The 23,511-nt window shown below is 40.2% G+C and overlaps 5 protein-coding genes across 10 annotated transcripts; 1 reads left to right on the top strand and 4 right to left on the bottom strand.

Moving 5' to 3' along the window:
• Positions 1-181: 181 nt before the first annotated feature.
• Positions 182-2,900, bottom strand: LOC106961511 (DNA endonuclease RBBP8-like). 3 transcript variants are annotated; one of them, XM_015055285.1, is made up of 8 exons: positions 2,477-2,900; positions 2,352-2,394; positions 2,181-2,276; positions 1,714-1,805; positions 1,079-1,151; positions 676-869; positions 501-593; positions 182-294 (listed from the first exon to the last, which is right to left on the bottom strand). In XM_015055285.1, exons 1-8 carry the CDS (start codon positions 2,577-2,579, stop codon positions 197-199), a joined length of 792 nt encoding a protein of 263 aa, XP_014910771.1. In that variant the 5' UTR covers positions 2,580-2,900; the 3' UTR covers positions 182-196. The 3 variants fall into 3 exon arrangements, with proteins under 3 accessions (XP_014910771.1, XP_014910770.1, XP_014910772.1); XM_015055284.1 differs by having other exon boundaries at positions 676-872; XM_015055286.1 differs by having other exon boundaries at positions 676-851; positions 2,477-2,899.
• Positions 2,901-4,477: 1,577 nt separating this feature from the next.
• On the bottom strand, positions 4,478-6,805 carry LOC106961513 (myelin-associated neurite-outgrowth inhibitor-like). Its single transcript, XM_015055291.1, has 6 exons — positions 6,797-6,805; positions 6,557-6,665; positions 5,756-5,898; positions 5,470-5,668; positions 5,266-5,390; positions 4,478-4,887 (listed from the first exon to the last, which is right to left on the bottom strand). The coding sequence occupies exons 1-5, from the start codon at positions 6,803-6,805 to the stop codon at positions 5,278-5,280; spliced, it is 573 nt and encodes a 190-aa protein (XP_014910777.1). The 3' UTR covers positions 4,478-4,887; positions 5,266-5,277.
• A 40-nt stretch (positions 6,806-6,845) lies between these two features.
• LOC106961512 (DNA endonuclease RBBP8-like) lies at positions 6,846-9,567 on the bottom strand. 3 transcript variants are annotated; one of them, XM_015055288.1, is made up of 8 exons: positions 9,141-9,567; positions 9,016-9,058; positions 8,845-8,940; positions 8,378-8,469; positions 7,743-7,815; positions 7,340-7,533; positions 7,165-7,257; positions 6,846-6,958 (listed from the first exon to the last, which is right to left on the bottom strand). In XM_015055288.1, exons 1-8 carry the CDS (start codon positions 9,241-9,243, stop codon positions 6,861-6,863), a joined length of 792 nt encoding a protein of 263 aa, XP_014910774.1. In that variant the 5' UTR covers positions 9,244-9,567; the 3' UTR covers positions 6,846-6,860. The 3 variants fall into 3 exon arrangements, with proteins under 3 accessions (XP_014910774.1, XP_014910773.1, XP_014910775.1); XM_015055287.1 differs by having other exon boundaries at positions 7,340-7,536; positions 9,141-9,566; XM_015055289.1 differs by having other exon boundaries at positions 7,340-7,515; positions 9,141-9,565.
• Positions 9,568-10,882: 1,315 nt separating this feature from the next.
• fam168b (family with sequence similarity 168 member B) lies at positions 10,883-14,849 on the bottom strand. 2 transcript variants are annotated; one of them, XM_015055306.1, is made up of 7 exons: positions 14,704-14,849; positions 13,425-13,516; positions 13,227-13,310; positions 12,425-12,567; positions 12,139-12,337; positions 11,935-12,059; positions 10,883-11,556 (listed from the first exon to the last, which is right to left on the bottom strand). In XM_015055306.1, the coding sequence occupies exons 2-6, from the start codon at positions 13,492-13,494 to the stop codon at positions 11,947-11,949; spliced, it is 609 nt and encodes a 202-aa protein (XP_014910792.1). In that variant the 5' UTR covers positions 13,495-13,516; positions 14,704-14,849; the 3' UTR covers positions 10,883-11,556; positions 11,935-11,946. The 2 variants fall into 2 exon arrangements, with proteins under 2 accessions (XP_014910792.1, XP_014910791.1); XM_015055305.1 differs by having other exon boundaries at positions 13,227-13,313; positions 14,704-14,847.
• A 956-nt stretch (positions 14,850-15,805) lies between these two features.
• fbxo45 (F-box protein 45) lies at positions 15,806-19,617 on the top strand. The gene is made up of 3 exons (XM_015055304.1): positions 15,806-16,338; positions 17,146-17,502; positions 18,658-19,617. Exons 1-3 carry the CDS (start codon positions 16,009-16,011, stop codon positions 18,841-18,843), a joined length of 873 nt encoding a protein of 290 aa, XP_014910790.1. The 5' UTR covers positions 15,806-16,008; the 3' UTR covers positions 18,844-19,617.
• Positions 19,618-23,511: the final 3,894 nt, after the last annotated feature.

A 23,511-nucleotide genomic window follows, 5' to 3' on the forward strand; every position in this document is an offset into this window, starting at 1 on the left:
TCTAATCAACCTACAAGTACAAATTTAAAAAACATGGAGGGACTTTTATTTTGTAGAAATTAAGAGTTGAAATAAATATAGCACTTCTGACTTGCTTAAAGCAATTTGTTCCATAATGTAGAAATATTTCACTAGATCCATCACTAATGCAATAAAATATGAATATATTTTTGTTGCATGTGTTGGGCGCTGTATGTTAATCACACAGAGCTGTACTTACAAGATGGCGACAGTCAAGCACCTCTAAAGCGCACGTTTCTGCAACTACCTCCTCAGTTTCTTCTTTCATGTCATCTGAAATAATAGAAATTTCAAAATAAAAGTCCACAGTACGACTTAAAAAAAAAAAGAAAAAGACCACCAAACTTTACAGAATCTTAATCTGAAATTCTACAAACAATAGTACGAGTATTGTACTTGGTAAATATGCGATTTCTTTATGTATTTTTTCCCTCTTTCTGGTGTCATTAAGCTGTAAAAACCAGTAGGTGTGGTTATACTTGAGCTCTGGGATGTGTCCAGTTCACAGGTGTTTGGCACAAGCACTTCTCTCCCAGAATTCTTTGCACCTCCATCAGCCTCTTTCTTCAACTCTTTAATGAGAATAAAAAAACAGATAAAGATATATTTTATCACCATGAGAGCTGATTGTTGGTGCCTCAAGATGGGGCCGACCATTAAAGAGGGAGTTATTCTTCTGCAGCAGCGGCGTCTCTGCGTAACGAACACGTCTGCTCTTGTCGGGGTGTTTACGTTTCCTCAGTCTGCTCGCCGCTGGCAGTGAGCTGGTCAGGATCGGCGAGTCCGGGATGACGCCCTCGTCCCGCTCCGACGTCTCCTCCAGGTCCGCACTGATGCAAAAACAACATCTGCTGATGAAAGGGGAAGTGAAACCTTCCTCTACCTTCCTGTCTGACACCAGAACCTGAAAAAGTCACTAACATTACCAGAGAATAGCTAGAAATGTTTTGTTTTTGTCTTTTCAACACCAGAAGTGAAACTTTAACAATAAATGATTTGACTTTAAATGAAAGAAAACTAAATTTCATGCTGCATTTATTTAAGCTAGCAGACTTACTGACGCATCTTCATCTTTTGCAGTTCAGCTTGAAGATTTCTGTTTTCATCTTCCAGGTTTTTATTCTCATTTTCTGGAAGGTATAAAAAATTTTTTAAAAAAACTCTTAAATACATCCCAGAATGTAAGATCATTATGCCCAGTGATGGTCAGAGTGACAAAGGTTCAAAACACACATGGTTCTTCAGGCTTTGGTAAGTAGAATAAGCAATAGATTAATCAATAACTAAACTTCTTAATACTTTTATTAGCTTTTTTTTTATAAACCTTTTAAAACATCTTTGGCTGCGTGATCGGATGGTTTCTCTCATTGTACATCAATTAGTCTAAATGTATTTAAAACAATCAGAGCACGTGGGGATGGGGATGACCAGCCACACTGATGAGTGATTGACAGCGCAAAGACCCGCCTCTTGACTCTGATTGGTTGCACTGAGGAAAGACAGAGGAGCTAAATTTTTTTCAATTATCCATCTGATACCAGTCTGTCACTATATGGTGACAGGTTTCAAAATGTGTAAAAAAAAATATTTATGGGGTTAGGGTTACTGCAGCTTTTATACTTTAGATCAGTGGTTCCCAAACGTTTTCTCCTGGTTGAAAGTGCCTCTTAGTATAGAAAAAAAAAAAATTACTTAGTTTAGTGATGACAACCATATTCTGATCCTGACTGCTTTTCAGCTTCTCCTCCAAGGCAGCGCATCGATCACACTCTGCGACACGGAGCCTGGAAACAGGAAATGTTCTTCTCAGTTTGCTAGATGTCTTACAGCACAATTGTGACACTTCAAATGTGATGTAGCCTGTCAACTGTCCGCTTAGACAGATGCAACAATTATGGAGGCATAATCCAAATCTTCCCATTGGTTTGAAAATGCATTAGTAGTCATTACCCACATCTTAATTTGGAGCTATTTGGACTTTTAGCTTCTATATGTGCATTGGAAATAAATGTAACTTGAACCTACAAAGCATGCTTTTATTTTATTTTTAAAGCTATCCTAATTTTGTTCTCTTGTCTGCAATGCAACAAGATCCACCATTCTGTTTACCCTAAAAGTTCCCTGGGCAAATCAGAAGTGTGAGTCTGTGAGGAGGTTACCTGTCTTCCAGCAGGCCGATGGAGTCCTGGAGGCTTTTGTTTTGTTCCTTGAGCTGCTGGTTGCGATTATAAAACACCTCCAGCTTCTGAGCGTCTCTGCAACGAAACAAAGTTAACCTCAGCTGGCCTGCGGGTGATCAGTGCAGTTAGCAAATGGTGCAACATACTCACAGACAGCGGTCCTTTTTCAGCTTACTCACTTTCGACTCATATTCTAGAAGATGAAAAATGCTGAACGTGAATGTCTAAAACACAGTTTTAAGTTACTTGTATTTAATCTCGGCGGGGTGTGTTACCTTGTACCGTGTTCTGGTGGCACTCTTTTAGCTGCCTCCAAACGTCCTCAAAGAGGTCAGCGGGACTGACGGAGCAGCCGCTGCGGTCTCCTGGACTGCTCATCCTCGGTTGACCCGTCAGCAAGTTATTTTTTTATTCATTTAAATGTAGGCTAGACTCTGACTATTTAATAAACGCAGCTGCGAATTTTCAAAGACAGCTTCAGCTACTAAAATACTACAAATTCGTTGCGGCTCATTTAGCTCGAAGGAAAGACACGAATAGTATTTACACCAACAGGTTTGAGACACAGCTACAGCAAAGAGGCAAATATCTGCGCTGAACTGAAAACAAACATGTCTCTCTACCTTGAAGTTAGCGCGCCGAGTTGCATCATGGGAAGTCTTCTTCTGGCGGCTGAGCGTCTGTGGTTCTGGCGCCCTCTACTGTTCAAGGCAAACTCTTTCACCCTCATAAGGTGACTTGCCGAAACATTTTGTCACATTGCAACGAAAAACTTCCACATATATTCTCAAGGCGTTATAAAATAGAAGAATATATAGTTAATTCGGAAGTAGAAGGAAATGATATGTTAATTAGAAACATATTTACAAAAAAAGATATTTTAAAAGACGAAGCCAAAAAGAAAATTACTAGCAACAATTGCATATCCTGTATTTTTAGGCAGGTGCTACTTGCAAAGAGAAAATAAAATTGTTTTTATAGGCTCATTTATTATATTCAATGGAACTACTTATACCTGAAAATGAGTTACGTAAGTGTAAAGTCATTATTTATTCAGTGGAAAGTATTTGAAAAAAAAAAAGAGAGAGACACAGAGGTTTTCCCTTATAGTTGGTTTTTATTTTTAGAGTACAAAACATGAACCAAAATCACAAAAATAACATTTACAAAACAGATTATTTAACTGAGGTGACCGAGGCAACATAGAAAAAGCATTTCTGAAACGAGTGATACTGGTGGGTTTAGTTTGAGGTAAGACAGCGAGCCATGTCGAAGGGTAAATCAAAGAAAAAAAAACATCTTCAACTGTTTTCACTTAGTGCCTTCATTCAGTAGTGCTATTCACAACTGGACTTGAACAATATGATGTTTTCCTAACATAGCCACAGTTAGCAGTGATTTAATGCTGTAGTGCGTCAGAGCTACCTGGACACAAACTAGCTCGATGTGAACGTTTAAAGCATGTTGCACTTGTATGGCACCGCTTTTTATGAACATTTTTTATTTTTCAACATTAAGACCGTTTCTTTTACGCGTGCGCGCACACACGCCCACGCCTACACACACACACGCACACACACAAAATGGCGTTCCCATTCATTTGTTCTCGTCAAACGATTCCCCCAACTTCTCTCCGTTCCTTGCTAAAGAACACTTCTGGCCAAAACGAAGACGCTGCAGCTCTAATAGGCCGAAACTGCTTTTGGTCTTTTTTCTATTTTTGTTTTTTTTTTTTAGAAAGCAAGTTTTCCTAAAAACACAGAAAAAGAAGAAGAAAAAGAAATGAAACACTCGGGCTGGTTAAGTTGCGGAATGGCTGTCAGTCAGAGGCACGAACTCAAACACTCCCCATCTCTTTTTTCCCCTCCCCCCAAAATACAAAAAAAAAAAAAAAGTAAAGTAAAGACGCTGCGTCATTTAAGGAAACAATAAAAACCTTGCGTTACATATCGAAAGCAGTGGAAATGGTAAGACTCTGCGTCGGAGTACGCAGGCACGTTTTTGCATGAAAAATCTTTTTTTTTTTTCACATTTATGAGACAGTCACTGGTGATTCAGCATTGCAGATTATTACTTTTTTTTTTTTTTTAGTTCCTTTGGACGTGTGCCTTTTATTGACTTTGCATCTGTCACAGCAGGTAGATCAAGCTAGCATTACTTCATATATCTATATATATATATTTATATACACACACACACATGCATTCAACGTCATAGGTATCCTCCAAATAATAATAATAATTAAAAAAGGAAACAAACAAAAAAAGAAATAGAACTCCCTTTTTACCACTTCAGAGTTTAAGCTATAAAAACCTGCATGACAGTCCACAAAAGGTTCGCCTGGAGGTTTTTTTTTTTTTTTTTTTTGCAGTTTGATGTGAGATATGAGGCCAGGCTGCAGAGGTGCTGATGCTGGCGGGGACTGGAAGGAAAGTGGGGGGGATGGGGGAATGCAGCCTTGTTGATATAAGAGGGATGGGGTAAGGGGAGGGATACATGGAGATGGGCCTATCCTTCCAAGCCCCCTCCATGTTGGAACGAGGCTCTGATCTATGTTAGTTGGGCTTTAGATTCACATTATGCTGGAAGAAGACTAAGTGGTTTGCAGACGCTGCGAGGGCAGGCCGCTGCCGAGAGCAAAAAACACTGGAGTAGAGTGTGAATGCATATCTAACGCCTTTGCGACCTGCGGGGAGAAGAACGGGCATGAGTCAAGACGGGTTTCTGCGCGCCGCTCGAAAACTATTCACACCCTTTGAACTACTTTATTTTTCTTCACATTTTGACACATAAAAAACAAACTCATTTTCATACTAGGATCATGAATGTTCTCAATGTTTTATGGATGCCAGAATGCATCGATAAAACCCTTTAACAAATTGTTGAAAAAGTAACCGCTGTGTCCGCATTCCATATTTATTTCTTAAAATTAAAATCTTTTCGCACTGATCAATTTTAACACTCTTGACGTTTGTGATGTGATAAAATGTGAAAAAGTTAAAGGGACGTGAATATTTCTGCAATATTGAGAGATTTTGGATATTCAGTCATACACTGGACTCACGCTTCAGTCTCTTCACCACTGTGAGGGCACATAACTGTAGCTGGGGGTGCCGGGGGGCCGATACGTGGGCATCGTAACTTGGTGGGGGGCAACGGGTGCTGGTGATGGACTTGTCAACAAAGTTCCTAGAAAGAAACACAAACAAACACGTTTCGTTTCGTCCCGAAGCGCACCGCTAACGTGTTGGAAACCGCCCAAGCTCACCTGCTGACATGGCCATGGTTGTGCCCGCTACCATCCCCATGGTTACGCCGTTAGGGCGAGAGGGAGGGATGGGCGGGGCGTACATGGCCGCAGGCATCCCGTTGGGCTGGACCACCGTCGTGTGATGGATGACGTGAGGCGGAGCAGCGTACAGCGGCTGCGTGTAATAGGTGCCTTGCTGTTGTGACGGTATTAGCGCCTGGATCAAAGAGGAGCAAAAATATTTTTAGGAAAATACGATCACGCCGTCAGACATGACAGTCCAAACCTTTTCCCGGTCACTGACCTGTGCGTAAGGGCTCTGTTGGGGATAGGTGCTCCTCATAGGGTAAACGGCAGTGGGATACGGGTTCGGAGAGGAGGAGTATGGCGGGACGGTCCCCGTGTTGGGAGAGCAGGACATTTTGAAAGCAGTGCCAGTGGCATAGCCTAGCAAGAGGAAACACTTTGTTTTATTCAGGGTTTCACCAACTTGGAAAACTTTTTTAAAGACCATTATGACCGCCTCAAGTCACAGAACGCAACAAAGATGTTTGAGTGCGACTCTTTTGCCTGACAAAAAAAAAAAAAATCCAGTGAGAAAAAGAAATACATGGAGTATATGAAATGAAATAGTCCTGCCAAGACAAACTTACCTTTTTAAAATGAATTTAAGATATTTTAAGGCCTTAATTTAAGATGAATAAATTTAACACTTTTTAAGGATGCGCTGACAAACTGCTATTGCTTGCACATACTGTAAATTTTTAAAACAGTTAACTGGCATTGAAAATATCCACATTTAGAAACTTCTTTTTTTTTTTTTTCAAATAAAATAAGAAGTCACAGTTAGTGAAGTTATTACAAGTCCTATTAAATAAATGTGACTGAATAATCTCTTTTGTTATTAATGTTTCATTTTGAGATTGGGAACTTTTAATTCATAATCATTGGTAAAAAGTCAAATGCTACTGTTGCAACTCCAGTAACATTTCAGTTATTTTAAGCAATAACTTAAAATGCCACAATAATTGTAACAACCATTCAGGTTTACCGATGATAAAGGAAGGCAAAAGAAAAACGTTCAAAGCGACAGTTCAGTTCTCACCGTTGGGGAAGCCCGGGTTTGCTCCTGCATAAACACTGGGACTGTATGCCGGTGCAGCGGTCGCGTATCCGACAGGGAATCCAGCTGCTGTGACCAAACAAAGGGGCNTCTAATCAACCTACAAGTACAAATTTAAAAAACATGGAGGGACTTTTATTTTGTAGAAATTAAGAGTTGAAATAAATATAGCACTTCTGACTTGCTTAAAGCAATTTGTTCCATAATGTAGAAATATTTCACTAGATCCATCACTAATGCAATAAAATATGAATATATTTTTGTTGCATGTGTTGGGCGCTGTATGTTAATCACACAGAGCTGTACTTACAAGATGGCGACAGTCAAGCACCTCTAAAGCGCACGTTTCTGCAACTACCTCCTCAGTTTCTTCTTTCATGTCATCTGAAATAATAGAAATTTCAAAATAAAAGTCCACAGTACGACTTAAAAAAAAAAAGAAAAAGACCACCAAACTTTACAGAATCTTAATCTGAAATTCTACAAACAATAGTACGAGTATTGTACTTGGTAAATATGCGATTTCTTTATGTATTTTTTCCCTCTTTCTGGTGTCATTAAGCTGTAAAAACCAGTAGGTGTGGTTATACTTGAGCTCTGGGATGTGTCCAGTTCACAGGTGTTTGGCACAAGCACTTCTCTCCCAGAATTCTTTGCACCTCCATCAGCCTCTTTCTTCAACTCTTTAATGAGAATAAAAAAACAGATAAAGATATATTTTATCACCATGAGAGCTGATTGTTGGTGCCTCAAGATGGGGCCGACCATTAAAGAGGGAGTTATTCTTCTGCAGCAGCGGCGTCTCTGCGTAACGAACACGTCTGCTCTTGTCGGGGTGTTTACGTTTCCTCAGTCTGCTCGCCGCTGGCAGTGAGCTGGTCAGGATCGGCGAGTCCGGGATGACGCCCTCGTCCCGCTCCGACGTCTCCTCCAGGTCCGCACTGATGCAAAAACAACATCTGCTGATGAAAGGGGAAGTGAAACCTTCCTCTACCTTCCTGTCTGACACCAGAACCTGAAAAAGTCACTAACATTACCAGAGAATAGCTAGAAATGTTTTGTTTTTGTCTTTTCAACACCAGAAGTGAAACTTTAACAATAAATGATTTGACTTTAAATGAAAGAAAACTAAATTTCATGCTGCATTTATTTAAGCTAGCAGACTTACTGACGCATCTTCATCTTTTGCAGTTCAGCTTGAAGATTTCTGTTTTCATCTTCCAGGTTTTTATTCTCATTTTCTGGAAGGTATAAAAAATTTTTTAAAAAAACTCTTAAATACATCCCAGAATGTAAGATCATTATGCCCAGTGATGGTCAGAGTGACAAAGGTTCAAAACACACATGGTTCTTCAGGCTTTGGTAAGTAGAATAAGCAATAGATTAATCAATAACTAAACTTCTTAATACTTTTATTAGCTTTTTTTTTATAAACCTTTTAAAACATCTTTGGCTGCGTGATCGGATGGTTTCTCTCATTGTACATCAATTAGTCTAAATGTATTTAAAACAATCAGAGCACGTGGGGATGGGGATGACCAGCCACACTGATGAGTGATTGACAGCGCAAAGACCCGCCTCTTGACTCTGATTGGTTGCACTGAGGAAAGACAGAGGAGCTAAATTTTTTTCAATTATCCATCTGATACCAGTCTGTCACTATATGGTGACAGGTTTCAAAATGTGTAAAAAAAAATATTTATGGGGTTAGGGTTACTGCAGCTTTTATACTTTAGATCAGTGGTTCCCAAACGTTTTCTCCTGGTTGAAAGTGCCTCTTAGTATAGAAAAAAAAAAAAGTACTTAGTTTAGTGATGACAACCATATTCTGATCCTGACTGCTTTTCAGCTTCTCCTCCAAGGCAGCGCATCGATCACACTCTGCGACACGGAGCCTGGAAACAGGAAATGTTCTTCTCAGTTTGCTAGATGTCTTACAGCACAATTGTGACACTTCAAATGTGATGTAGCCTGTCAACTGTCCGCTTAGACAGATGCAACAATTATGGAGGCATAATCCAAATCTTCCCATTGGTTTGAAAATGCATTAGTAGTCATTACCCACATCTTAATTTGGAGCTATTTGGACTTTTAGCTTCTATATGTGCATTGGAAATAAATGTAACTTGAACCTACAAAGCATGCTTTTATTTTATTTTTAAAGCTATCCTAATTTTGTTCTCTTGTCTGCAATGCAACAAGATCCACCATTCTGTTTACCCTAAAAGTTCCCTGGGCAAATCAGAAGTGTGAGTCTGTGAGGAGGTTACCTGTCTTCCAGCAGGCCGATGGAGTCCTGGAGGCTTTTGTTTTGTTCCTTGAGCTGCTGGTTGCGATTATAAAACACCTCCAGCTTCTGAGCGTCTCTGCAACGAAACAAAGTTAACCTCAGCTGGCCTGCGGGTGATCAGTGCAGTTAGCAAATGGTGCAACATACTCACAGACAGCGGTCCTTTTTCAGCTTACTCACTTTCGACTCATATTCTAGAAGATGAAAAATGCTGAACGTGAATGTCTAAAACACAGTTTTAAGTTACTTGTATTTAATCTCGGCGGGGTGTGTTACCTTGTACCGTGTTCTGGTGGCACTCTTTTAGCTGCCTCCAAACGTCCTCAAAGAGGTCAGCGGGACTGACGGAGCAGCCGCTGCGGTCTCCTGGACTGCTCATCCTCGGTTGACCCGTCAGCAAGTTATTTTTTTATTCATTTAAATGTAGGCTAGACTCTGACTATTTAATAAACGCAGCTGCGAATTTTCAAAGACAGCTTCAGCTACTAAAATACTACAAATTCGTTGCGGCTCATTTAGCTCGAAGGAAAGACACGAATAGTATTTACACCAACAGGTTTGAGACACAGCTACAGCAAAGAGGCAAATATCTGCGCTGAACTGAAAACAAACATGTCTCTCTACCTTGAAGTTAGCGCGCCGAGTTGCATCATGGGAAGTCTTCTTCTGGCGGCTGAGCGTCTGTGGTTCTGGCGCCCTCTACTGTTCAAGGCAAACTCTTTCACCCTCATAAGGTGACTTGCCGAAACATTTTGTCACATTGCAACGAAAAACTTCCACATATATTCTCAAGGCGTTATAAAATAGAAGAATATATAGTTAATTCGGAAGTAGAAGGAAATGATATGTTAATTAGAAACATATTTACAAAAAAAGATATTTTAAAAGACGAAGCCAAAAAGAAAATTACTAGCAACAATTGCATATCCTGTATTTTTAGGCAGGTGCTACTTGCAAAGAGAAAATAAAATTGTTTTTATAGGCTCATTTATTATATTCAATGGAACTACTTATACCTGAAAATGAGTTACGTAAGTGTAAAGTCATTATTTTTTCAGTGGAAAGTATTTGAAAAAAAAAAAAGAGAGAGACACAGAGGTTTTCCCTTATAGTTGGTTTTTATTTTTAGAGTACAAAACATGAACCAAAATCACAAAAATAACATTTACAAAACAGATTATTTAACTGAGGTGACCGAGGCAACATAGAAAAAGCATTTCTGAAACGAGTGATACTGGTGGGTTTAGTTTGAGGTAAGACAGCGAGCCATGTCGAAGGGTAAATCAAAGAAAAAAAAACATCTTCAACTGTTTTCACTTAGTGCCTTCATTCAGTAGTGCTATTCACAACTGGACTTGAACAATATGATGTTTTCCTAACATAGCCACAGTTAGCAGTGATTTAATGCTGTAGTGCGTCAGCGCTACCTGGACACAAACTAGCTCGATGTGAACGTTTAAAGCATGTTGCACTTGTATGGCACCGCTTTTTATGAACATTTTTTATTTTTCAACATTAAGACCGTTTCTTTTACGCGTGCGCGCACACACGCCCACGCCTACACACACACACGCACACACACAAAATGGCGTTCCCATTCATTTGTTCTCGTCAAACGATTCCCCCAACTTCTCTCCGTTCCTTGCTAAAGAACACTTCTGGCCAAAACGAAGACGCTGCAGCTCTAATAGGCCGAAACTGCTTTTGGTCTTTTTTCTATTTTTGTTTTTTTTTTTTAGAAAGCAAGTTTTCCTAAAAACACAGAAAAAGAAGAAGAAAAAGAAATGAAACACTCGGGCTGGTTAAGTTGCGGAATGGCTGTCAGTCAGAGGCACGAACTCAAACACTCCCCATCTCTTTTTTCCCCTCCCCCCAAAATACAAAAAAAAAAAAAAAAGTAAAGTAAAGACGCTGCGTCATTTAAGGAAACAATAAAAACCTTGCGTTACATATCGAAAGCAGTGGAAATGGTAAGACTCTGCGTCGGAGTACGCAGGCACGTTTTTGCATGAAAAATCTTTTTTTTTTTTCACATTTATGAGACAGTCACTGGTGATTCAGCATTGCAGATTATTACTTTTTTTTTTTTTTTAGTTCCTTTGGACGTGTGCCTTTTATTGACTTTGCATCTGTCACAGCAGGTAGATCAAGCTAGCATTACTTCATATATCTATATATATATATTTATATACACACACACACATGCATTCAACGTCATAGGTATCCTCCAAATAATAATAATAATTAAAAAAGGAAACAAACAAAAAAAGAAATAGAACTCCCTTTTTACCACTTCAGAGTTTAAGCTATAAAAACCTGCATGACAGTCCACAAAAGGTTCGCCTGGAGGTTTTTTTTTTTTTTTTTTTTTTTGCAGTTTGATGTGAGATATGAGGCCAGGCTGCAGAGGTGCTGATGCTGGCGGGGACTGGAAGGAAAGTGGGGGGGATGGGGGAATGCAGCCTTGTTGATATAAGAGGGATGGGGTAAGGGGAGGGATACATGGAGATGGGCCTATCCTTCCAAGCCCCCTCCATGTTGGAACGAGGCTCTGATCTATGTTAGTTGGGCTTTAGATTCACATTATGCTGGAAGAAGACTAAGTGGTTTGCAGACGCTGCGAGGGCAGGCCGCTGCCGAGAGCAAAAAACACTGGAGTAGAGTGTGAATGCATATCTAACGCCTTTGCGACCTGCGGGGAGAAGAACGGGCATGAGTCAAGACGGGTTTCTGCGCGCCGCTCGAAAACTATTCACACCCTTTGAACTACTTTATTTTTCTTCACATTTTGACACATAAAAAACAAACTCATTTTCATACTAGGATCATGAATGTTCTCAATGTTTTATGGATGCCAGAATGCATCGATAAAACCCTTTAACAAATTGTTGAAAAAGTAACCGCTGTGTCCGCATTCCATATTTATTTCTTAAAATTAAAATCTTTTCGCACTGATCAATTTTAACACTCTTGACGTTTGTGATGTGATAAAATGTGAAAAAGTTAAAGGGACGTGAATATTTCTGCAATATTGAGAGATTTTGGATATTCAGTCATACACTGGACTCACGCTTCAGTCTCTTCACCACTGTGAGGGCACATAACTGTAGCTGGGGGTGCCGGGGGGCCGATACGTGGGCATCGTAACTTGGTGGGGGGCAACGGGTGCTGGTGATGGACTTGTCAACAAAGTTCCTAGAAAGAAACACAAACAAACACGTTTCGTTTCGTCCCGAAGCGCACCGCTAACGTGTTGGAAACCGCCCAAGCTCACCTGCTGACATGGCCATGGTTGTGCCCGCTACCATCCCCATGGTTACGCCGTTAGGGCGAGAGGGAGGGATGGGCGGGGCGTACATGGCCGCAGGCATCCCGTTGGGCTGGACCACCGTCGTGTGATGGATGACGTGAGGCGGAGCAGCGTACAGCGGCTGCGTGTAATAGGTGCCTTGCTGTTGTGACGGTATTAGCGCCTGGATCAAAGAGGAGCAAAAATATTTTTAGGAAAATACGATCACGCCGTCAGACATGACAGTCCAAACCTTTTCCCGGTCACTGACCTGTGCGTAAGGGCTCTGTTGGGGATAGGTGCTCCTCATAGGGTAAACGGCAGTGGGATACGGGTTCGGAGAGGAGGAGTATGGCGGGACGGTCCCCGTGTTGGGAGAGCAGGACATTTTGAAAGCAGTGCCAGTGGCATAGCCTAGCAAGAGGAAACACTTTGTTTTATTCAGGGTTTCACCAACTTGGAAAACTTTTTTAAAGACCATTATGACCGCCTCAAGTCACAGAACGCAACAAAGATGTTTGAGTGCGACTCTTTTGCCTGACAAAAAAAAAAAAAAATCCAGTGAGAAAAAGAAATACATGGAGTATATGAAATGAAATAGTCCTGCCAAGACAAACTTACCTTTTTAAAATGAATTTAAGATATTTTAAGGCCTTAATTTAAGATGAATAAATTTAACACTTTTTAAGGATGCGCTGACAAACTGCTATTGCTTGCACATACTGTAAATTTTTAAAACAGTTAACTGGCATTGAAAATATCCACATTTAGAAACTTCTTTTTTTTTTTTTTCAAATAAAATAAGAAGTCACAGTTAGTGAAGTTATTACAAGTCCTATTAAATAAATGTGACTGAATAATCTCTTTTGTTATTAATGTTTCATTTTGAGATTGGGAACTTTTAATTCATAATCATTGGTAAAAAGTCAAATGCTACTGTTGCAACTCCAGTAACATTTCAGTTATTTTAAGCAATAACTTAAAATGCCACAATAATTGTAACAACCATTCAGGTTTACCGATGATAAAGGAAGGCAAAAGAAAAACGTTCAAAGCGACAGTTCAGTTCTCACCGTTGGGGAAGCCCGGGTTTGCTCCTGCATAAACACTGGGACTGTATGCCGGTGCAGCGGTCGCGTATCCGACAGGGAATCCAGCTGCTGTGACCAAACAAAGGGGCGGGGGAAAAAAAGATTTGATTTGGAGAACCTTTATGAATCTGTGTTGCTTTTTTTTTTTTTTTTTTCATGTGTTGCTGCAGAAGAAAGTACCTGGATAGCTCAAACCCTTTGTGTTGGTGAAGGGGACCCCTGCTGGTGCAGGGCTGTATACAGGATTCATGGCGTCTGTCTACTTATAGTAGCTGTGTTGAAAAAATTAAAAATAAAAACAAAAACCATTTAAGATACAAGTTAGGCAAGCCAGTGGAAAGTGGAAAACACACTATTCATTACCCATTTTTTAAAACATGAAGTATGTGCCTTTAAAACTAAATTCCAATATATTCATATACAAAGTATATGAATCTACTTTGTATATGAACATATTTTTTTATTATAAAAAAAATAAAATGCATCCTACAAACATGACTCTCACTTTCATCATACTGTTTGCTAAATAACCTAATAAAATGTTTATGTTTCAGAACATTGGTTTTTTTCCCCTCCATGTGACTTTAAACGCTCAGTTCTAGTTTCGACATTTTGTTATGCTGCCCTCTAGAGGTGATGTTTGGAAACACCATTACATCACTTTACAAAAAAAAAATCAATTTGAAGGAAATCCTGATAATTAGAACTTACATTTAATATTATTACTGTAGTCAAGATTTGTGTAAAAACAAGGTTGAAAGTTGTGCATTGGTTTATGCAAGCGTTCAGCACAAAAACAAACAAAAAAAAAACAATGCGGTCAATATCTCTTAATAAAAGTATCACTTTTAAAATAAAAACCACATTAGACAAAATAGTTTTAGCCATATTGGCGGTAATTAAATTTGCTTATTTGACCTAACTTCAGCGGCACTTTATTGGAATATAATTATTTTCTTTAAAAATGAAGTCTATTTAAGCACAATGTTCGGATTTTCTTTAAAAACCCGTTCCCTGAAGGTCTTAGCAACACCAAGGACTTTGTGTGTGCTCTGCTAAATGAGACGTCAGGTGTTCTCCTTGTGCATAAGAAAAGATGGCAACCTCTCTCTCAGCGGAGGAATTCCGAAACATCCCGTCGCTTTGTTATCATTAAGCTAGCTTAGCTCGCAGGTTTTAAATGGCACCCAAACTGCGGCTACCTCAGCGCGCCTGGTCCTCGCATGTTTTTCTCGGATGTCCCGTGTGACCTGCAGATCACCCGTGTGACCGCGCCGAGCCGCGGGACAGTCCCCGGACAGCCCGCAGACGGGACGGACTTGTCAACAGGCCGCGCTGCTCCGGACAGGAGGAAGGCAGGCAACCGAGACAGCTGTGCTCTTGCACTGACGGACTGTCCCAACATTGCACACAACTCTCAACTCTGACTCATTTCAACACAACCCGAGCTGGAACTTACTGTCAACGTTTCCACCGTGCGTTTGCTCCCAGCTCCGGTCCTCCGCTGTTAAATAAAAACTGAGCTAGCTGGTGTTTTGTTCCCAGATGCTTTGCTTAACTCTTTTGAGCACCATGCGTCACTTCCGTGTGTGTTCTGTCACGTGGTCTTCATAGCACAATCCTTCGCCGCATTGGCTTCGTTGCCCTGGCAGAAACGATACGTCAAGCATGTCCGCCATATTGAGAGTGGCAAGTTCGTCGTGAGAAAGGAAGAAACCGAGTTCATGAGATTTAAAACAAAAATGATAAACGTTAGGTGAATTTGATGAGTAATTTTTAATCAGTAAGATTTTTATTTCAATACAAATAACAGAGACTTCTGCACGACCTTAAAATAACAGTGTGAAACAAAATTAACACAGTCGCAATCTACTACATTTAATTAAGTTTGCGTTTTATATATATATATATATATATATATATATATATATATATATATATATATATATATATATATACACACACACACACACACACACACACACACACACCCATTAAGTTCACCGTTTTAAAAATCACGAGAACACAACCGTCTTGCAAGTCTCTCAACACAAAAGTCCACTCACAATATGGCAGCAACGTTAACAACGAAACGTTTCGGATTTCTTTTGCCCTTCGGAGTTAGTTATTTTTCTCTCTCTCTTTCTCTTTCTATCTCTTATGATTTATTTTTTTTACTTTATAAAACAATTATTTATTTTTCACTGTACGCCATATGTTGAGGACACGTTTAATGACAATAAAAACAACCGTAACAGGTCAGAAAATATTATTGCATCCATTGAGAAAGACATGGTTTAAGCCATACGTTTTTTTTAAAAAATAATGTTTTAAAAATGTAGCCTCACATTTGGTAAACATTGTGAAATTGTGAGCTCATTATTCTGACAACTATGTGGTCCTTAAAGATAAATAAAAACATAACAGCCCGATTTTGGGTCTGCATTTCATTGGCATTTGGCTGACTCATACATTTAAAATCAACTGAGTAGTTCTAAATAAATTAAATAGTTTCACATTTAAGTGTAATACAGTTTTCCGACAAGGCTGTGAGTATTTTACTTGCTCTCCCAGGACCTTGACGCATCGCTTCATTCAGCCATTGAACTGGGAAGAGCAGGGTCTGTGCTCATGGTTTAACTGCGACCTGCGTGGGGCTTTTACAGGTAAAATGACGCCGTTTTGGTCATTTTAGAGGTCGCCTCACAGCACACGGTGAAACTATTCGGTCGGCCGGTGTCGTCGTTGAGGAGCAAGGACCCCAATGTCTGTAGCAGCCGCTGGGGGAGGAGGCTCTCCCTGCTTGGGCGCAGCAGCGGCGGCGGCCAGTTGCAGCTCCGCCGGCTTGTCCTACGCTACTCCGGCGGGCGGAGGCGCAGGGGTGGCCGGGAGGTTGCCAGCCCGAGTGCTGGAGCATATTTTCTCCTATCTAGAGCTGTTTGACCTGATGCGCTGCTCGTTGGTCTGCTGGCACTGGAACAACATTCTGGCAGATGAGAACAGCGAGGTGTGGCGCAGCCTCAGCTCTCGGACGCTAAGCGATGAAGCCCTGCGGTCTGATATCCTGTGCAACCTGCCCACATATAAGGGGAAGGTAGGCTTCCACAGACCGTCTTGTATAGGAATGTGGAGAACGTGGTAGAGTTCCTTTCAAAATCCTTCCTAGGAAGGTTTTTATTGGACAAGAAGCAACAGTTCTCTTCTGTTATATATCTATTAGCACGATAAAGCTAATATATACTTAGTGTACATGTTTGCAATCGTTTTTAATGTATATTTTAAGCAGGACTTAGTAGGACGGACGATATGCGTTTCTGTTTTCATGCTCATCAAGTAAGGGTTCTCTGTACTGACTCCAACTCTTGTGGATCTTATCATATCATCTGATCTTATATAACTAAACAATGTGAAAGTTGTCACTAAATTGAAGATTTTCACTCCTTTAAAAATGAAAACAAACAATAGAGATACTACAAATTCTTCATCATGTATTGTTTTTATCCTTTATTATTGCTGTATTTCATTGAAGATGAAGCCTAACATTGATCTCTAGATAAACAGTTCATACCTCTGTAAACCATTTCACCTTTTGCCATTTTGCAGCCACTAATTTAAGTGTATTTTATTGGGATTTGAACACAAAGTGGATGAAAAACTTTGGATGTATAAGAATCTGAAAAAGTGTGGCCTACATGTCTTAATATTGAAAACTAAATGCCATGCTGCAACAAAATGTAGATCGTTCTGTTGCTGTATAGCACAAAGATATGGCAAAAACCAATGGAGGCACCAAACATCTCTCCAAGATGACAGTCCTTATTTAACAGACAAAGTTGCGAAACCCTTGTGCAACTAATAACCACAATAGACGCCAACCGTGTGACTGATCTTCTATCAACAGCTTAAGGCTTTCCAACACGCCCTGAGCTCCCATGACTGCTCCCGCAACGTTTATGTGAAGAAGAACGGCTTCACACTGCACCGCAACCCCATAGCCCAGAGTACGGACGGTGCGCGGGGCAAAATCGGCTTCACAGAAGGCCGGCATGCCTGGGAGATCTGGTGGGAAGGGCCCCTGGGCACCGTGGCCGTGATAGGCATCGCCACGAAGCGGGCGGCGATGCAGTGCCAGGGCTACGTGGCCCTGCTGGGCAGCGACGACCAGAGCTGGGGCTGGAACTTGGTCGACAATAACCTACTTCACAACGGGGAGGTCAGCGGAAACTTCCCGCAGTGCAACAACGCGCCCAAATATCAGGTGAGCGTAGCGCGTCTCGCAGTTTTACTGCGACTGCACCGAAATGAGATCATGTTGGAAAATTAGAATTTAACAGAAAACCCAAATTCAGCGTTCAAATAACGCTGTTTCTCAGCAAATTGAGGAGGAGAGGTTAAGTGGCAGGAATAAAAGTGTAATTTAAAAAAAAAAAAAAAAGTTTATTGAGCATCTCTGATTTTCAGAGAGCTGTTAAGTAAGTCCTCGTTTCACAGTGAGCCCAGCCGTCTAGCAGGAAGCACTTTGTCCTTACCTCTGCTGAGAAGCTTGATGGAGATGCTGAGTTTGTTTCCCAGCAGGACTTGGCACCTGCACACACTGTCAAATGTTCCAATACCTGCTTTAATAATCATGGCATCACTTTGCTTGATTGCTACCATATAAAATATATGATCTGTTAAGAGGCAGCTGACAGAACAATACAAGTGAGCTGTAACTCATGCAAAAAGATGTGGAGCGCATGTACTGCACAGTACATGAGCCTAGCTTTCAGTAGGATGACATTTCTGTATTAAAAATTCCCCCCTTTTTTTCAGTCTTACTTCATGTTGTGAATTTCTGAAGAATTGAATTTTCAATTTTCATTAGTTGAAGCCATAATCATCAATAGAATAATAATAATAATAATCATAATAGAAATAGACACTTGAAGTATTTCACTTTTGGGACCGAATTTAAAAAAATGATGGTTTTCAGTGATGCACTTCTAAATGCAAAACGTGATTTAATTGCTTTTATTTAAAACTGGAAGGCAACAAAAATCCTATTAATGCAAAAGATTGATTCTTACAGTTATAAATTTTACCTTTGCATCATTTTTAGTGGCATTTTGATAAACAAAATCTAAATTTTGTTTATCTGCTATTTGTAGGTTAAAACAAGCTTGTAGCCGGTTAATTAGTCAGGCTGTCAGGTGAGGTAGCTAGCCTGAAGTTGGCCGCTTAACAGACAATCCTATTCTTAATATGTCATTAGAAGGACTTTTACTGTAACATTCCCATAAACAAAAAACTGAAATAATACCTTTACACTGGCCCATCACTATTCTCAATTCATATTTTCTGCAAATTGTCGTTCTTTGAAATCAATCGCTTCTGTGTACTCATACTCCGCAATGTGACTATTTATCGTTGACAGATCGGGGAGCGAATACGAGTAATTCTAGACATGGACGACAAGACGTTAGCCTTCGAGAGGGGCTTCGAGTTCCTTGGCATAGCTTTCCGCGGACTTCCAAAAGTCTGCCTGTTCCCGGCCGTCTCCGCCGTGTACGGCAACACTGAAGTCACAATGGTTTATCTGGGAAAACCTCTGGACGGCTAGACGCACATTAACCCCGTTTTCGCATTAAACACAAACTTCCGACAGGAGCAGAACCTCCTCTGCCCCACTTTTTTTTGTCAACAGACTGCTACCACTTTCTGTCATGAAGTTCGAATGTGGCTGAGAAAAACAGACTTTGGAGTTGAGGTCTGGCTCTTTTACTGCAACTCGACAAGAACGCGCGGGAGGGCGCACACACCACGTGGAAACGGAAAACCATACGGACTGTCACAAACATGTTTCTGTACCGACGTGGAACGACTCCACTTTTACAGTTTGGCTGCTGGACTGTTTTGATCGCAGGACAGCAGAGCATCGTTTTATTTCCTGTATTTCAGATGAATAATGCTAAACAATTATGTAAGACGTCATTTCTGCTTCAATTAGGCCAGAACTACTCTCAACTGTGGCAGATACTTTAGCATTTTAAGTGAAAGAGTACTTATTAAAGTTAGTTAAAACAACACTGTGGGTTAGCCAATGTCATCTGTTCTGTCCAAAATCGGACTGCAGTGAATTGAAACCGAGTCCTCGTTGACTTGTTGGTACACTTTGATCAAATTCAAAAATGGACGACCAGCTGTCAAGTGCATGAATTGCAGACATAATTATTTCATAAACGGTGCAAACTTTGCCTGTGTCATGACAATATGTGTCCTTTTTAATGTGCTACTGTAGTATTACATGTTATTTATTTTGTGATTTTATCTCTGGTACTATAGACACTGTATGGTTGTATGGCCTGAAAATAAAGTCTTCACGGTGCCACAATAACAAAGATTTCTGTGTTTATTTTTTAAGACATATTATCCTCCTTAATAAAATCTTTTGTGTTTTTTTTTCTATCATACTTGAATGTTTTAAATTGAACAAATTTTGATCTCAGTCAATTATTTATTTAGTGAAAATGCCAACCCCAAAGACTGTCAGACAATCACCAACATGCTTGGTTGTTAGTAAAATGTAATTTTTCTGAAATGTATTAGTTTTACGCCAGTTTTAACAGGAAATCCATTTTCCACAATGTTACATTTTAATCTTGTTAGTCCACAGAATATGTTACTTTGGGTCAGCAGCGGTTTTGGCCTTGGAACTCTCCCATGGATACCTTCTCAAGCCAAGTCTGTTTCTTATTGTTGAATCGTGAACGTTGAGTGGAAATCTTTCAAATCATGACGCAAGCACCAAACCTCGTGAAAACATTCCTTGGACATTACTCTTAAAAAAAAAAATTATGCAAACCATTTCAAATCAAAGATGGCTGCCATGCAAATGGCATATTGTACCACAGCATCCTACGACATTGATCGATCTGGATGCTTTATGGGGAAGTTTGTACATACTTATAGCAAATCCTACTTCTATACCGGATATGGTGGCCACCTTGAAAATGTCTAAGGAGTATCTGTGTGCTAAATTTGCTGCTTATACCACCATTTGAACGATTTCTATGCTGTACTAATCGACATTAACTGAGGCAAGTGTGAGATCTCCAGTGCTTTAGGTGTTGTGTTGGGTTGTTCTTGGATGAGCCGGAGGGCTCTTGGAATAATTTGGACTACAGTTTCACAAACAAGGCTAGGTGGGGTTTTTTTTGTGCTTACTCAATTCAGCTTTACTTGAGGCAGAATGCTGGGTCAGTCATTGACAAGTTTCCAGTTTCAAAACCCAGTCAGGCACAGAGTTTGCATGTTCTACCCGGTCGGTGCCCTGACCTTCTCCCAAAGTCCAAAAATGTATATTTAATGATAATTAGTCTCTGTAAGTTTCCATTAGACATGTGTTTGTGTGCATGCATATTTCTCTCTGTGTTGCCCTGTGATGGACTGGGGATCTGTCCGGGATGCATCCTGCCTCTTTCCCAATGGATAAATGACACAGACAATGGATCTTTTTCCTGTTATTACTATTAGTTTGATGATCTGAAAGTTTGCATACTCTGAAAGCTGTCTACAAAGAAATCTGAACATCTTTTAGCTTGTGATTGCTTATCCATGATGATCAAAGACACACAGATGATTTCTTTGATGGTAAAATGTGCAACATTATGCTATGGTTGACTGCTGTAAAATGAAATCTGAGAACAAGGACGAGAGAGCCGACCTCAGATGCTAAATTATTTATGAACCAACATAATGTAGATATGTTAGCTCATATCAACATTATAGTTTTGATCTGTGTTTAATATAGCAAATCACAATTCTCTTCACAACACTGATTGTGCACAATCACAAAGAACTATATCCCTTTTTTCCTCCATCGCCGATATAGATGTTACTTAAGATGCTAAATCACTAACGTGTACTTTGTTTTCATTACATTTTTTATTTCAATTGTGGCTCCAAGCTTACAATGTTTTATTTACCATTTCATGGGAAAACACCAAAGATGTGACACTTCGTTACCAATGTAAAGAATCACTGTGTGGCTCGTAAAGCAGTGTAAATTTGCTGTCCCCTCAAAAATAACTCACTCAAAAGTTAAATGAATATCTCCAAGTTTTCGTTGGAGATTTTCAAAAATATTGACCGCTCAATATTTTGAGCCACAGCAAAGTCAGACACTTAAGGTGGATGAAATTATGAAAGCGCCAAATGCATCTACACGCAGTTCCTCATATGACCAGACGGTGTCGCAAATGTCTTAAGATGAAACATAGAACATTGTTCTCTACACCACCAAACACTGACGAGATCATCCTGTATTCTTCCATCTTCCATACCGACTTTGCTGGCACCCAGCAGTGAATGGAGGACATATATGTCCAACATCTATATTGTTGGACTGTGGGTGGAAGCTGGAATACCTTGAGAGATCCAACACATACACGAGGAAAACATGTAAGCTCCACGGAGAAAGCCCCCAGGCTCTGAGTGGACGTATATCAAGCATATGCGCATGTGACGCAAACACATTCTGTTATTTGTAACTATAATACTTTGTGGTTCACATTCATTGGTGAAGTACTAGGAATAAAATGAACCTGGCCATGTGATTGGATTTTTGATAGATCACAGTGGATCGCAGGCTTGGCAATATGAGGATGCAGGCCTGAAATCAGGAGGCTGTGAGACACAGGATGTCACAGAGAGCTACTTCAGTGACATCCTGCGTCAGTGTGCTTGACCCCCGAGTTGCAGACAATGCCAAACATTTATACGACAGAGTCTCTCAGAGATCACAGTGGCTTGGTGGACAAACTCTATTTTCAACCGATTTCAAACAAAATGGCATAAATTAAGCCTGAGAACAGCTGCTGTATGGCTGCTGCTTTTGTGCAAAATATTAGGTGCAATGCCTGAAAGTCCGACTCAGACTTCAACTCAGATCAAAGGCCAGAGAGCTACACCATAGAAGTCACTAGGATTGAGCCACATCACACAAGTGAAACCATCTTGTTGGCCTACGACACCCTGTGATAAACGTAACTCTCAGCCGAATGGCCAAACATACCATCATCAAAACACATCCTTTTGTTAAAGAGACGGCCAAGATTATTCAACCCTCTAGCTCACTTTACTCTCACTTTACCAGCATGTTTCTTCTGAAAAGGAAGGAGTAGTAATGTTTTGTGGTGACCCAGTCAGAGTGCCAACTTGAATCTCTAAAGATGAGGTCGATTGCAAGGGGGGCCCTTCAACCTCAAAGACTTAAAGCTCATCAACAAAGATAAACTGTGAGAGCACCTTGTGGAAACCAGCGAAAAACCGTTCAGCGATTAAAAGGAGGGTTTGATTTCTGTCGTGCAAAAACATGGATTTTTTTTCCTGGTGAGGCACAGACCATCTTGTTTCCAGAATTGGCAGATTGTAAGGTGGGAGTGTAATAATCAGCAGTGATGTCAGGCTAAAGAAGATGGCAAAAACAGTCTTTGAAGAGCCGGTGTTTGCTGAACTAAATACAGTTCCTGTGGAAAAAACCCATATCAATGTTGGTCTATTATATTTAAAACCTTCCTTTTGCAGGGTGGCAGGGTTATGCAAGAAAAACAAATATATACATATATAACTAAAGCAGGAAACCGATGCACAATTTTGAAGCAGACCTCTTTTTCTTTGTCTGCACCGTTGTAACTCACAATTATTTAAAAGCGACTCCACTCTCTTCCAGCGATTTTTAATTCAACTTTTGAGCTTTAGTGGTTCCTCGATTCCTGATCATTCTCATCTTTCATGTGAAAAAGGTAGGCTAGGTCCGACAGATAAAACCTGGACACCGTTGGGGGTTCCAATCTGACGATGAACCCAAACATCCAATCCAAACTAAACCTAGTTTGGATTGGGAGAATTGGGATAATATTAAGCTTTGGTACTGACCTAAACCTGTCAGTGAGCTGTAGTTGAAAGCTACACCCTTGCTGTTAAAAACACCCCCATTTTAAGTTTCCTCTGCCCGTTTTGAAAAGAAGAGCAGTCAAATATTGAGACACTTTTATACCAGAGCCTTTTTGTTTTCTGATGAAAGCAAGTTGCTTCTCTGGAACCTAGTAATGGTTTCCAAAACAGATATCCGTGGGGGTGTATGCTTGATTTTGAGCCGCTGTAAAATCCAGTGCTTGTTCTTAAGATCAAGTCGTTTGCGTAATGTTCATTTCACCCTGGAAGTAGAATGATTCAAATGCAGGATGAAAAATAGAAATCTAATACGAGCTGGGTCGTATGTGCACCT

The sequence above is a fragment of the Poecilia latipinna genome, unplaced genomic scaffold, assembly GCF_001443285.1.
Source record: "Poecilia latipinna isolate Pla-1442-1.1 unplaced genomic scaffold, P_latipinna-1.0 Scaffold1308, whole genome shotgun sequence".
Classification (NCBI taxonomy): Eukaryota; Metazoa; Chordata; class Actinopteri; order Cyprinodontiformes; family Poeciliidae; genus Poecilia; species Poecilia latipinna.

Coding starts and splice junctions, on each gene's coding strand:
- fam168b (XM_015055305.1), bottom strand. CDS start 13,494: ATGAATCCTGTATACAGCCCTGCACCAGCAGGGGTCCCCTTCACCAAC. Junction 13,314..13,424: donor AAAGGGTTTGAGCTATCCAG/GTACTTTCTTCT, acceptor GTTTGGTCACAG/CAGCTGGATTCCCTGTCGGA. Junction 12,060..12,138: donor AACCATGGCCATGTCAGCAG/GTGAGCTTGGGC, acceptor GTTTCTTTCTAG/GAACTTTGTTGACAAGTCCA.
- LOC106961511 (XM_015055284.1), bottom strand. CDS start 2,579: ATGAGCAGTCCAGGAGACCGCAGCGGCTGCTCCGTCAGTCCCGCTGAC. Junction 2,395..2,476: donor CCACCAGAACACGGTACAAG/GTAACACACCCC, acceptor TTCATCTTCTAG/AATATGAGTCGAAAGTGAGT. Junction 873..1,078: donor CAAAAGATGAAGATGCGTCA/GTAAGTCTGCTA, acceptor CCCTTTCATCAG/CAGATGTTGTTTTTGCATCA.
- fbxo45 (XM_015055304.1), top strand. CDS start 16,009: ATGTCTGTAGCAGCCGCTGGGGGAGGAGGCTCTCCCTGCTTGGGCGCA. Junction 16,339..17,145: donor TGCCCACATATAAGGGGAAG/GTAGGCTTCCAC, acceptor TTCTATCAACAG/CTTAAGGCTTTCCAACACGC. Junction 17,503..18,657: donor ACAACGCGCCCAAATATCAG/GTGAGCGTAGCG, acceptor TATCGTTGACAG/ATCGGGGAGCGAATACGAGT.
- LOC106961512 (XM_015055287.1), bottom strand. CDS start 9,243: ATGAGCAGTCCAGGAGACCGCAGCGGCTGCTCCGTCAGTCCCGCTGAC. Junction 7,258..7,339: donor GAATAACTCCCTCTTTAATG/GTCGGCCCCATC, acceptor TTCTCATTAAAG/AGTTGAAGAAAGAGGCTGAT. Junction 6,959..7,164: donor GGACACATCCCAGAGCTCAA/GTATAACCACAC, acceptor CTATTATTTCAG/ATGACATGAAAGAAGAAACT.